General features: G+C 40.3%; 1 protein-coding gene across 9 annotated transcripts in view; it reads left to right on the top strand.

The window, feature by feature from the left end:
• The window catches only part of VGLL3 (vestigial like family member 3), an 89,451-nt gene that overhangs the window by 48,484 nt on the left and 28,156 nt on the right, over positions 1-12,811 (top strand). For 8 of the 9 annotated variants that reach the window (XR_006207006.1, XR_006207007.1, XM_042954699.1 and 5 more), the window contains exon 3: positions 8,474-9,007. Coding sequence is in view for 7 of the 9 variants with exons in the window: in XM_042954699.1 (XP_042810633.1) it covers positions 8,474-9,007 (534 nt within the window). In the remaining 2 variants the exon portion in view is untranslated. The remainder of the gene's footprint in view (positions 1-8,473; positions 9,008-12,811) is intronic. The other variant, XM_042954702.1, reaches the window with a different exon arrangement.

Raw genomic sequence — 12,811 nt, 5'->3', positions numbered from 1 at the left:
CGGAGCTGTGAAGCACCATTCCTTAAGCCCCAGTGGCCCAATTTGGATCTCTAAATGATAGGCGTGCCTGGATCAGCTTTTAGAAATTAGCTCTTGCTCATTCCACTAGGTGCTACGTGGTGACATAGCAGAAATCTGAGTCTAACCTAGGAGTACAAACTTTAAAAGCCTTCAGTGTTTTCTTGATAGTTTTCTCTGTCCTGCTTTGTTGTGGTATGAACTCTTTCAGTTTACAGTCCAGACATTATTGACTGTGTCTACATGGTTTAGGCTGTTGTTCTTGCCTTGGTAAGGTAAAGCAGTACATGGGGCATCCTCTTCTCTATTTCCTTCTCTGTAGAGGTCACAGAGGTGTGTTTGAACTGATTACTGGCTCACAGAAGATCATTGGATGACATCTAATTGGGCCAATGACAAGATTAGGGGAAAATTACGCATCATTTTAATGCTAGTTGTAGAGAAATGCGTTATGGATGTTTCTTTTGAACTCACCTGGTTATAAGAAGCCTCTAGTAAAATCATTCTCAAAGTGTGGTTTCCTGTACCAGGAACGTGAGCATCACATGGGAGCTTGTTAGAAATGCAGGATTCTCAGGCTGCACCCGAGAATCTCAGAACAAACTGTGTTTTAGCCAGCCCTCCTGGTGATTCTAATACAGGCTCAAGTTTGAAAATCCTTAATCTAGTGCTGTTAAAAACAAAGATTGCAGGCCCCTAACTCAGACCTATTAAATCAGAGTCTTCAGAGGGAGACTCTGGGAATCACATCTTAACAAGTGCCCCAAGTGATCCTATGGTGAGGAAAGGCTGGCCACCTGTGGTAGAGGGCAGGGAAGAGGGCAGGTGCTACATGGTCATTTCCTGTCAGCATCAGAGGAATGGTTCTGCTCCACTGTAGGGGAGGTCGTGGCTGGATGAAATTGCCAGGCCTGACCTATTTGCCGGCTTGCCTTCCTTCCTTCCTCCTTTCTTCCTTTTAGTACATATGAACAACACTAAGATCGTAGTGACTGTAGAGAGGAAGGTGGAATGCACATTCAAGAAATGGTAGACCTCGATAGAAATGATTCGGGAAGCATAATTGCTTTATTTGATTAGTAAATGTTACAGATTTCCCACAAAATTGAGAACTGAGTCCTTCTTGGAGGCCTAAGATGTTTGTGGAATCAACCAATATCCTGTTTGGTAGCATGTGGTAAATACTTTTAATATGTGTGGAAGGTAAAAACAGGAAAACTTCAGTAAATTGGCTGACTTTCATAAATAGTCTGTATCTCAATAATAAATCATGTCAGGATAATCTGTCATTGGAGAGTATTAAATACAATGCCTACTTTTTTTTCTTTTTTTTTCTTTTTTTTTTTTTAAACGTAGTGGTATACACAGCCTAGGACTCATTTAATCTGGAATATAGAAACAAGAGTCCCAAATTATAGTTAGATGTGAGTGATTAGTAAGTATTATAATCAGGATAGTTTTAAGTGAGGTATAGTATATATGCAAAAACTCTATAATAATCCAGTGTTTTCCCATTATCCATGTGACTAAATAGAAATCTTTGGACTGATTTCAAATTTCCATATAGAAAGGATAGAGAATGGTAATGTTTCAGCAACTATTATTACAATTTTCTTGGGATTATTTTATATTTGGTCTTCAAACCTGCCTCCTGTTTCATTCCTTGACATACACAGCAAATGTTAAAGGTACTGCTATGTAGTGGAAATGTATCGGTGAACAGGAGAGCCTAAGCCTCTGTGTTCATGGAGCTTTTTAGTGAAAGAGAAAGGTACGAAGTATAGAATGAAATGCTAGGTGTGGATTTACTTAGGGTGACAATAGATGCTGTCTCTGAGACCGTTACATGTGAGTACAGACCTGAAGGGAATAAGAGTGGTCTTCATCATGTGAATATCTATGGGGAAGTTATTTGAGGCAGCGGGAACAGCCGGTACAAAAGGCCTATGGAAGGACTGAGCTTGGAGTGTCCGATGAGAAGCAATAGTGCTGCCATGAGTGGAATGAGAAGCAGAGTGACAGGCAGAGACTAGAATTTTTAGGGCTTTGTGTGTCAGTTTAGTGTATCAGGGTAGTGCAGGCAAATGCGGCCGATACTTTAATTTCCATCTCTTCCTCTTCCACTAAGACTAGGTATATCGTATCTAGTTTTCTCACCTAATTTTCCCTCAACGTAATGCATTTCTACCTGAAAAATAAAGAATAAATATGAATTGAATGATTATGACTGAATTAGATGAATCAAGTTCATACCATTTATCCCAGATTAGAAAATAAAAAAGTTGTCAATGTAGAATTTATTAGCATTGAGTATGAAATTTTTGGTTATAGTTTCCTTGTGTGTAAAATAAGGGGAATGAATGAAATGATTGCTAAAATCTTGTCTCTGCAAGCTTCTGTGATTTCAAGTGTATTTTTTACTTTCCATTTGTGATACAACTTTTCCATAGTTGTTTAGTTGTGAATTAGTCGATTTTTAATAAACTGAAATAACTTGGATGTGATTTAAAGGAGATCCACAAAAATATAAATAAAGATTTAGAAAATAATATCTTTAAGAGAGGTGTAATAAATTGAGATTCCCATGTTTAGTGAAGAGAGTTACCGGTAATTTTGTGTTAATTGCCAAAGTAACACAGGTTTGGATAATGCGGTCATTGGATTCTCCTTGTTTTGGGGTTCCAGTGTGGGCCTTACAATGTCTGATGGCAACATGATCTTGGATTAATGAGTTAACATTGCTCTGAGCTCAATTTAAATTACAGTATGTGTTTATTGATATATGTTTCCTTGGGTTATTGTAAGGATTCTATGATAATGCATATGAATGATTTGTGGCACATGGCTTTATGCAAGGTGCTAAACAATGATGCCTTTTCTCTCTTCCTTAAGTAGGTTTCCACTCATTTGTCATATAGAAAACCAACCTTGGGTTTTTACCCAGAAATATTCTTTGAATTTCTGGCAAAAACACAGTGTCTTGGACAAAGTAGCTACTCAACACTATTGACAATGTTGATGGCCATAGCAGTGATAGTTTATGCAGGAGCACTAGCCAGCTGTGCTAAATTAACGGGTCTAATTTATGGCATGAAGTTTTTACAGTGCTACACAAGTGGTATAGTGCTACGAAGGAATTTAAAACTGAGTTATGTTTGGTTGCAGAATATATTTCCACAGTAAATCTTTAGACAAGGATAGAGTGTCAGCTAATAATGGAATAATGGTCATACTTTGAGTGTGTGTCTTGATGGAGTTAGGAAAGTCCTCTTTAGGTGTTTTGCAGCTTTTAGGCAAGCAATTGATAGGAAATATTTGTACTCTATTTGACACAACATCACATTGATGACCTCTTATCCCAGTTATACATTCTTACTAATAGGGCTTCTCAGTTGAGAAAACCTAATGAATCTAATGGCCCTGTTATCCCCATCTAAATAGAAACACTGGCTTCAAATATGTCTGTGTATTGATCTCAGTGCCCCAGTGTTATTACAGAAAGTGTGTGTGTGTGTGTGTGTCTGTGTCATGTAGGAAAGCCGAGTAGTAGTTGACGCTTAGCAAAATATGTCATTAACTTAAAAACCATGCTGAATGGTGAGAACTTGATATTTTGTTGTTGTTGTTGTTGTTGTTGTTGTTGCAAAGTAAATATTTATTGCTAATTGATTTACATAGTGTTGCTTAGAGCAACTCATTCTCATAGGAAAGACCTCTCAGAATGAGTATTAGCCTAAAATAACAAAAGAGGAGTATGGGAAAGAGGGTGGGTCTCTTAAGCTGGGTGAGACTAGAAAAGACAGCTGGGCTCCACCTCCAGGAGGCACTGGAGGTTATTGCTGATGGCAAGTTTAGGACAAACACATGGAAGGAAAGTGTGGTCTGACTTACTTCATCATCCTGCCTCCTTGAAACTCATTGTAGAGCCACAATGTCCATTTTGAGCGACTCTAGAGCAAAGTAGAGGACAATCTTTGGACATGATGGAAATGACTAATTCCTGAGTGACAGAAAACATTGGAAAATGTAGCCTTTCACCTCTGACCCAACACTTTGTTTTCATGGGAAGCAGAATAAGAGGATGGGAATTAAATTACAGCAAGGACACTTTGGGTTAAGAATTGAGTGGCATTTTTTTTTTCACTGAAGTTAATAAAAAGGTAAATGTTACCTTTTAACATTAATGTTTTGAATCACTACTCTAAGAATGTGTTTTCTGGAGACTTTTAAGATGACTTAAGATAGAGGTTTTACAACATTTTACTGTCCCATTTTCCTTTTAATATAGTTTTTATTTTTTTTAAATTAAGTAGTGAAATGTTAAAGGTTGAAATTGAATGTTGAACTTTCTCTGGCTTAAGTTGTTTGCCCTTAGATTTTTTTTTTTCAGAAATATTTACAGTTAATACAAAAGATATCCCGGCTATTATGAAATTGAAAGAACAACTTCATGTTCCATGCTAACTCTTCTGTGTCCTTAAGATATATTTCTGTATAATTCACACAGTGAGATTACTGGGTATGCCTTGGGTGGGTTGTATCAGACAGCATATCAATTTTGTCATTTTTATCATTTAGAAATAAGGTGTGTGTGTGTGTGTGTGTGTGTGTGTGTGTGTGTGATATTTTTAAATTCCAAATGCAAATTGAACCAAAGTATATTCAGATTTTTATATGTGCCAGAATGTCAGTGTTAACATCATCCAAATACTGAGTAACATTAAGCCCAACATCACCATGGAGTGTTAACATTTGACAATTGTGAATTGCCTCTACTAACCTGAAAAGTAATATGGCATGGGAATAGTTTGTGCACAAGTTTTTCATATGTTTTTTCATCAAACAAATGTGGCTGTGATTAAGTACTCTTAGGCAAAGAGTCATGTAATGAAAAAAATTTACATACATGTGAAATAAGCACATTGATTCCCAGGCATGAAACAAAGCATATCATCTGTTTCTTTGTATTAAGATTATTTTTTAACAAGATACCAAATAGTGGTTTTGAAGTGTAGACTTGTCCATAAACATATTTTCTCTTCAATATTGTTTAATTTACTTGTAAAATGCAACATTGTCTTTTAAAAAGGCTGCATAGATCTCTGCAAACTTTATATTAATCTCAGGAGACATAGCAGGACTAGGAAAATACTAAGTTGCTTCTAATTTTATTTTTCCCTGAGGTATTTTAAAGCTTTGTTCAGCACGTTTAGAGCATGTTTTTAAAAATAAGTTTCCACTTTCATTGATAATGTGCTCACTAATTATAATACAATAATTCATAAATAGGGTAGTATTTTGGGTAAGGAATTTGTTCATTGTCCACATTTGTGCATGCATATGCAAAATGCTTAAACATCTATAAAATTGGGTCCAAATGTATACAAATGAAATAAAAGAAAAGCATCCAGGAAAATGACATAGTTTTGATATTTTAACGGGGGATTTTCATTAGTAAACTCAGTTTCTCTGACACACACCTCTGGGTTGGATTTAGCAATTTTCATAATGGGTTTGTGGCCCCACCAGGAGATGAAAGTTATGAGCAGAATGAAGGGTTTGCTACCAAAGATTGAGTCTATGACAGTGAAGTGGCAGAAAAGTGGCACCCTGAGGTGGCAAAGCTGCACTGTATAATATAAGGAGCCTCTATACACTTTCTGTATGGGTTTTAATTTTTTTTTTTTTTTCAACGTTTTTTATTTATTTTTGGGACAGAGAGAGACAGAGCATGAACGGGGGAGGGGCAGAGAGAGAGGGAGACACAGAATCGGAAACAGGCTCCAGGCTCCGAGCCATCAGCCCAGAGCCTGACGCGGGGCTCGAACTCACAGACCGCGAGATCGTGACCTGGCTGAAGTCGGACGCTTAACCAACTGCGCCACCCAGGCGCCCCTGGGTTTTAATTTTAAACATTGACAGCTAGCACTGTGGGTGTTGACAGAATATTCTACAAATGGCCATCATTTAAGGCAAATTGAATTTTCTTCTCACAGCTTACACAACTTTCTTTGTTGGCCATTAGCACCCACTCTTCATATGTCAAAGGAAGACAGTTCTGAAATAAAATATATTTGCCCCGATGCCAGCAGGTTTGACTTTAAGTGCTATTTTCTGATAGATGTGATAGTGACAAAATAAAGTCATTCAATTAAAAGTTCGCCTGGACTGTTTGAAGACTCGAAGAACAATGTGTGCTTCCATCCTTTCCCGTTAGGAGAATATGATTATTTGTTTTATTTCCCCAAGGGCTTTGAGATCCTTGGAGATTCTGTAGGGACAGACTTGAATGCGAGATACCAAATAGCTGTCTGTCCATAGAATGGATGGGGTGAATGATGATAGCCCTGCTATAGGGCTGATGGACAGAGAAGCAATGTTTGCAATGCTAGTGGCACCGTCCTTAGGGGAGTTAGGGAAAGGAAACATTTGAACACCATGTTGATACCCTAATTATGTTCGTCAAGTTACATATACTATGGTTGGTTCAAGTTACAGAAGCTTTCCTCTGAGGTAAGGAAATTATGTCCTGGACATTTATGAAGTGAGAACATGGCTATGTCAGAGTTGTGAATACTTTTATTTCAGAGTACTTCTCAGGATATTCTTCATTCAATGAAAAGATCTAGCCAGGCTCTTTTCTCTAGAACCCTGTATGGAAATAGTATTACACATGCATGACTAATGTGCTAGGCAACCTTATCTTCATCTATAGATAGACATCGTAGGCCACTTCACAGAATGATAGAAGTATAGAGCCAGAAGATATTTGGCATTTTCATTCAAATACCTCATATGGAAGAAAGTGAGCCACAGAGAGATCAACAGATCCATGTGAGGTCATAAAATCAGATAAGGTAATTGCTAGGTGCTAGCTCTCTGGCTGAGCTCTCTAGACTCCCTGTCTGGTGCTTGCTCTTTTACACCACACAGTACAGAGCAGGCTATGGCTGGAGGTATGGATGTTTGCAGTCACAGATCTGACTGTATCATTCCCTAGATTAAAACCCTCCAAAGCTCACTGGCACCTTCTCAGGACAGCACCCACATTCATTACGTAGCTTGCAAGGCCATACCCATCTGGGTCTTTCTTGGACCCAGTCTGACTTTTTAGTCTAATTTTTTTGCCACCTTCTACCCACAGAATTCTTGTTCCCCATATGCTACTTTGTGTGTGTGTGTGTGTGTGTGTGTGTGTGTGTGTGTGTTCCGGTCTGTGCAATTTTTGGCCTTTTTTTCATGTACTTTTTTGCCTAAACCACTCTTCCCTACCTTTTCACAAAGCTAGCCCTCCCCACCTTTCCAATTGATCTTTTCTTAGGCTGCTTCTGTGCCCTCTCTCTGTGCTTCCCCTTATGAGAGCCCTACCAGGTCACACATTGCATGTGTTTATTTATTTATATGTCCCCTGCTCAATTGTGATTAAGAATGATGTCTCTTTGCTCATCCCTGACCTCTCTCTATTTGGTACATAGTAGGTCATCTATAAATAAGTTAGGATGATTGATTGGAGAAATTTAACTGAAGGCAACAGTTGGGGAGGGTTTTCCCTCTTTATTTATCTCTAAGTGCTATTTTTTTATATCCCCCCCCCCAAACCCTTCCTCAAATCTATTGTCCCTGCTTGAATCTCCTCCAATCATGATTTCCACAGAACGATGACCAAATTCTAGATGTTCATGTTATGGTTGCAATTGTGCCCTCTTGTGGCACAGTTATGAACAGTGCCAGCCACTGGGGCAGGCTACCTGTCTTCAAAGCCCAGTCTCCTGCTTGCTAGCTGTGAAGTCTTAGGCTTCTTCCCTGCCTCAATTTCCATATCTCTAAAATGGGGATAATAACAGTAACTCATAGGGTTGGAGTGAGGCTCCAATAAGATCATCCATGAAAAGCCCCTGGACTAGGATTGGGCTTTTGGTCACTGTCATTAAATATTAGCAACTGTTATCTTCTTGAAGGAAGATGAGTGTTGGTGAGCATAATTAAGTGTGATCTTCCATTTATTACTTTCAGCCTTAAAATGTTCAGTTCGAGTGAAAATTATATTTGCATTTGTAAGAAGTTTGGTAAACATCATCATTTCCAACCACCTGAATCACACCTGTGGCATAAGCTTTCTTTACCTGCGACACATGTACCTGCGACCTCTGCTCAGACCTGGTGGCAGCGATCTGCCCAGTAGGAAATGAAGCTTTTGAATCTCATACTTGCAAACTTCAGCATAGGCTGTGACTGCATAAGCTAAGCAAACAACGGGTGGGGGGCACTCATTCAGCACCTTGAACCGTGTGCACTGACTTGGTATGGGAGCTCAGAGGCTTACCTGGTATCAATTTACCTCTGTGTGCGGAGAAAAGAGTGCATGGTAATTAGCCCGCCTGTAAAATGTTGGACAAGTAGAGGCAAGTCTGTCCTAGAACTGAATCTTATGTAAATAATTTTTCTGTCTTCTCAGACAGCTCAGCTCTCTCAAGCCAGCGGAATAGTTTCCCGACTTCCTTTTGGACCAGCTCTTACCAGCCCCCACCTGCACCCTGCTTGGGGGGTGTTCATCCTGACTTCCAGGTCACTGCACCCCCTGGCACCTTTACTGCGGCCGACCCCAGCCCCTGGCCAGGACACGGCCTGCATCAGACTGGCCCAGCCCCTCCCCCACCCGCATCCGAGTCCTGGCACTATCCTTTGGCATCTCAGGTGAGCCCATCCTACAGCCACATGCATGATGTGTACATGCGGCACCACCACCCCCACGCCCACATGCACCACCGCCACCACCACCACCACCACCACCACCACCCTTCTGCTGGCTCTGCCCTGGATCCGTCCTATGGGCCCCTGCTGATGCCATCAGTGCGTGCAGCCAGGATTCCTGCTCCCCAGTGTGACATCACAAAGACAGACCCGACTACAGTCACCACTGCTACCTCAGCGTGGGCCGGAGCCTTTCATGGAACCGTGGACTTAGTGCCAAGTGTGGGGTTTGAAACAGGTGAGCTGGAGAATCTCTTCCTGTCTAAAAAAAAGAAGGGAAAGCAAGGAAACAAGTATAAAAATATGGAGGACGTTTTGTGAATGCTGTGCAGTATTTTTCTCTTCTGTGTAATGCTAAGCTTTGCCGATATGTTTATGGAGCTAACTACTTTGCAGTAATCTCTCCACTCCTGCAGGAACCGGTATGACTGGCCTGAGAGAGGTCTCCGAACTTTTCTCCCATTTCTTAAACTAGTGATCTTCCTTTGAACTGGAATCTCTCATACCCTATGTTTACAAAGAGTTTAGCACATTCTGTAAGTCTCCCCTGTCTCTGTGCTCCATACCATGTGGAATGCCTAATAGAATTCAGAGAGAGTGTGCTTTGGTAACTTTGCCTTCTGTCCTTTTTGTCAGGCCTTATGATTTGTAGAACAAACTGCCTTCTGGATTATAACCCATGGAATATAATCATGGTCTTTTGAAAAGAGTTAGGGAACATATTTTAAAGGAATGGATTTCCCTTCCTTCCTTTGCCTTCTCCTCTTCCTCCTCCCTCTCTTTCTCTCTCTCTGTTTTAAATAACACGGGACTTAAAAGACTGCTATAAAGTTTATATTCAACAGATTTCAATAAAATTGCTAAGGAACATTTAGCTCCTCTCTGGAATTCACTAGTTCTTAAGGAAGTGTGTGAAGTTTGGTCTTAGTTTTTAGACCAGATGACTCATATTAATAGTATTAATAGTTCTGAGTTCACAAAAATCACAGGTATCAGAGGCTAAAAATACAAACCAAGTCATTGATTGCATCCCCAGAGTTTACATCCCAAAGTCACCCACCTCCACCTCCAGTGCCAGGTGCTTGTCCTAGACTGTCCAGACATTTAAAGGAACTCACTCTTTTCTTAGTTTTTCTAGTTTCTCTTCTATTCTTAGTGTGCAAGATCTTTCACCTGAATGCTGATTCCCAGCAGAGAAGTCCCCAGAGTAATAAATGCTTACCATCAAGTTGCATTCACCCTGACATAAGTGAACATTCTTATCTTGGTTAAGTGGTTCTCTCTGGTGAGCTTTCGAGTGTTGGTCATTGCTTAAACACACCCAGTTCAGCTTCTTATTAAGTCCCTGGGTTCAAGCTGCTTTTCTTTTCTTTTTTTATTTTAGAGAAAGAGAGAGTGTGTGCAAGTGGGGAAGGGGGCAGAGGGAGTGAGAAAGAATCTTTTTTTGTTTAATTTTTTTAATTTTTATTTACTTTTGAAGAGACAGATGAGCATGAGCGGGGGAAGGACAGAGAGAGAGGGAGACACAGAATCGGAAGCAGGCTCCAGGCTCCGTGCTGGGCTGTCAGTACAGAGTCTGATGCAGGGCTCAAAATCACCAGTGGTGAGATCATAACCTGAGCCAAAGTGGGATGCTTAACCTACTGAGCCACCCAGGCACCCTGAGAAAGACAGGGAGACAGGGAGATGGAGAGAGAGAGAGAGAGAGAGAGAGAGAGAGAGAATCTTAAGTAGGCCCTGTGCTGAGCATGGAGCCCTATGCAGAGCTCAGTCTGATCCCACAACCCTGGGATCATGACCTGAACTGAAACCAAGAGTCAGACAGTCAACCACCTGAGCCACCCAGGCACCCCTCAAGTGGCTTTTCTAAAAAAGTATCAGGAGACTTGATTCTCTCTCTCTAGGAGAAGAGAATATGGTGGGGCTAATCACCACATACTTTCTTTCTTTGCCACATACTAACAGAATGAAGGCAGCTCTTAAGTGACTTGATGCATGGGGCCAGGTCTGATTAGAGTCCCAGTCTGGTAACTGCCATCACGGTCAGCCAGTCTGTGGAGGCTCTTCTCTATCTCATTTCTGGGATACTGTGTGGCCAAAGCTAACAGTGCTCTTCAAAGGCATAGAATCTTAGTAAGTCTGGGCTGCTGTAACAGAATACCATATACTGGGTGGCTCAAACAGCAAACATTTACTTCTCATAGTTCTGAAGGCTGATAAGTCTGAGATCAAGGTGTCAACTCATTCAGTGTCTGGTGACGGCCTGTATCCTGGTTCATAGACACTATCTTCTCAGTGTGTCCTCACATGGTAGAAGAGACAAGGGAATTCTCTGAGATCTCATTTATAAGGACACTAATCCCATTAAAGAAGGCTCTGCCTTCATGACATAATCACTTCCCTAAAAATGTCTGCCTCCTCATACCATCACTTGGGGGTTAGGATGTAACATATGAACTTTGGGAGGGTCACAAACATTCAGGCTATATACCATCCTCTCTGTGCATTCCATAACATAAAGGGGAAAATGGACGTGATTGCCTGTTGCTCTGTTTCTAATTCTCTGTCACCTGTTACCTACTTTTGCTTATTTTTGGTATGAGCTTTATTCACCTACTCATTGTTCAGAATTTTGACTTGAAACAGTCTCCTTAGGATGAAAAGTCATGCTATCTTTTGGAAGTGAAGGAGAGAGTATTTTTATTTTTTTCTGAAAAACCTACAGCAGACCCATTTGGGTATAATATATAATAGTTCTTAGTACTTACTGGGTTGTGAATTAACATTTATTGAATACCTACTTTATAAGGTCTTGTCAGAGGCACTTTATTTGTGTTGTTGCTTTTAATTCTTAAACTAAATCTTAGTTGGTAGTTCCCAGATTCATTAATAACAAGGAAACGAGGCTTAGTTTTCCTATTTGAAAACTGCTTTTTAAGTCTAAAATATTCAACCTAGATTTAAACTAAAACCTTCCCCAAATCTAAGGAGTTGCTGCAGTAGCATCTCTGTAAATATAGGTAAATTAGATTATTAAGTAAGACTGTTAAGTCAGACTGTTAATAGTTACTAATGAGAAATGAAGATTTACCTATTGGAAGTACATAGTGCTATTCTTTTCAGTGTGGTTTAGGATAATGTTCATGGTTCATATCTGTCCCATAGTTTTGAAAACAAAGGCAAAGGAATAAAGCCGATAAAGATCACATCATTGATATAATTATTGACAAATTGGAGATCCTCAATTAGGTTTATTTCCACAATTGGACTTCTAGTATCCTCACCAAAGTTTCGATTCTGGGAGGTAGAATCCTAGGAAAAGTAGACTTCAGAGAAGATTCCCTTAGACCTACCTCTTCATTGTCACATAGTTTTAAGCCTCATTACTCTGAAAAGAGACTGGTAGCTGCTCGGATTTGCTTTGAAAAGCATAGTCTGTGGCATGAAGCTGGGTGATTGCCCTGCAAAGGACAGTGGCAGAAAGGGCACACACCTGTCTGCATGGATGTTGGCCCAGAAAATGAGACGGTGGGAGGGGCTGAGCTGTGTGTACTCACTGTATTCGCCTAAACTCAGGAGTCATATCAAATATCACATCTGTCTTCCTTTGGGAAGAGTTATAGAGGAGTGTTTTAGGTCAGTTTCCCCGAGAAACAGACTCTAAGATGCAGATTTGATTGGAGACAATTTGTGTGGTAGTGTTCTCAGGAATGCATCTCTGTGCAATGAGTGAGTTGGGCAAGAGAAATCTCACTGTGATTAAATTCAACGAGACTTAGTGGGTTGTGTAAGGAGCTCTGGAGTTGGGGTGATACTTTTTAATTGCACTACCTTAAGTTGAAGTGAATGGGCTTTTATACAACTACATTGACCAGTTATTGGATGTGTTTGTCTCTGAAAAGGGGACATGACTTTAGGCAAGGTGGCTTTGTTCTACTGAAGGCAATTCCCCAGTCTCAACATGGAATGGGGAGGGATCTGATGGCCTACAACAGTATCCAGTGCAGGGGGACAAGTACAGGAGGTAGCTACCTTTCCACTT

The sequence above is a fragment of the Panthera leo genome, chromosome C2 (assembly GCF_018350215.1).
Source record: "Panthera leo isolate Ple1 chromosome C2, P.leo_Ple1_pat1.1, whole genome shotgun sequence".
NCBI lineage: Eukaryota > Metazoa > Chordata > Mammalia > Carnivora > Felidae > Panthera > Panthera leo.
This window is presented reverse-complemented; position numbering and strand designations above follow the sequence as displayed.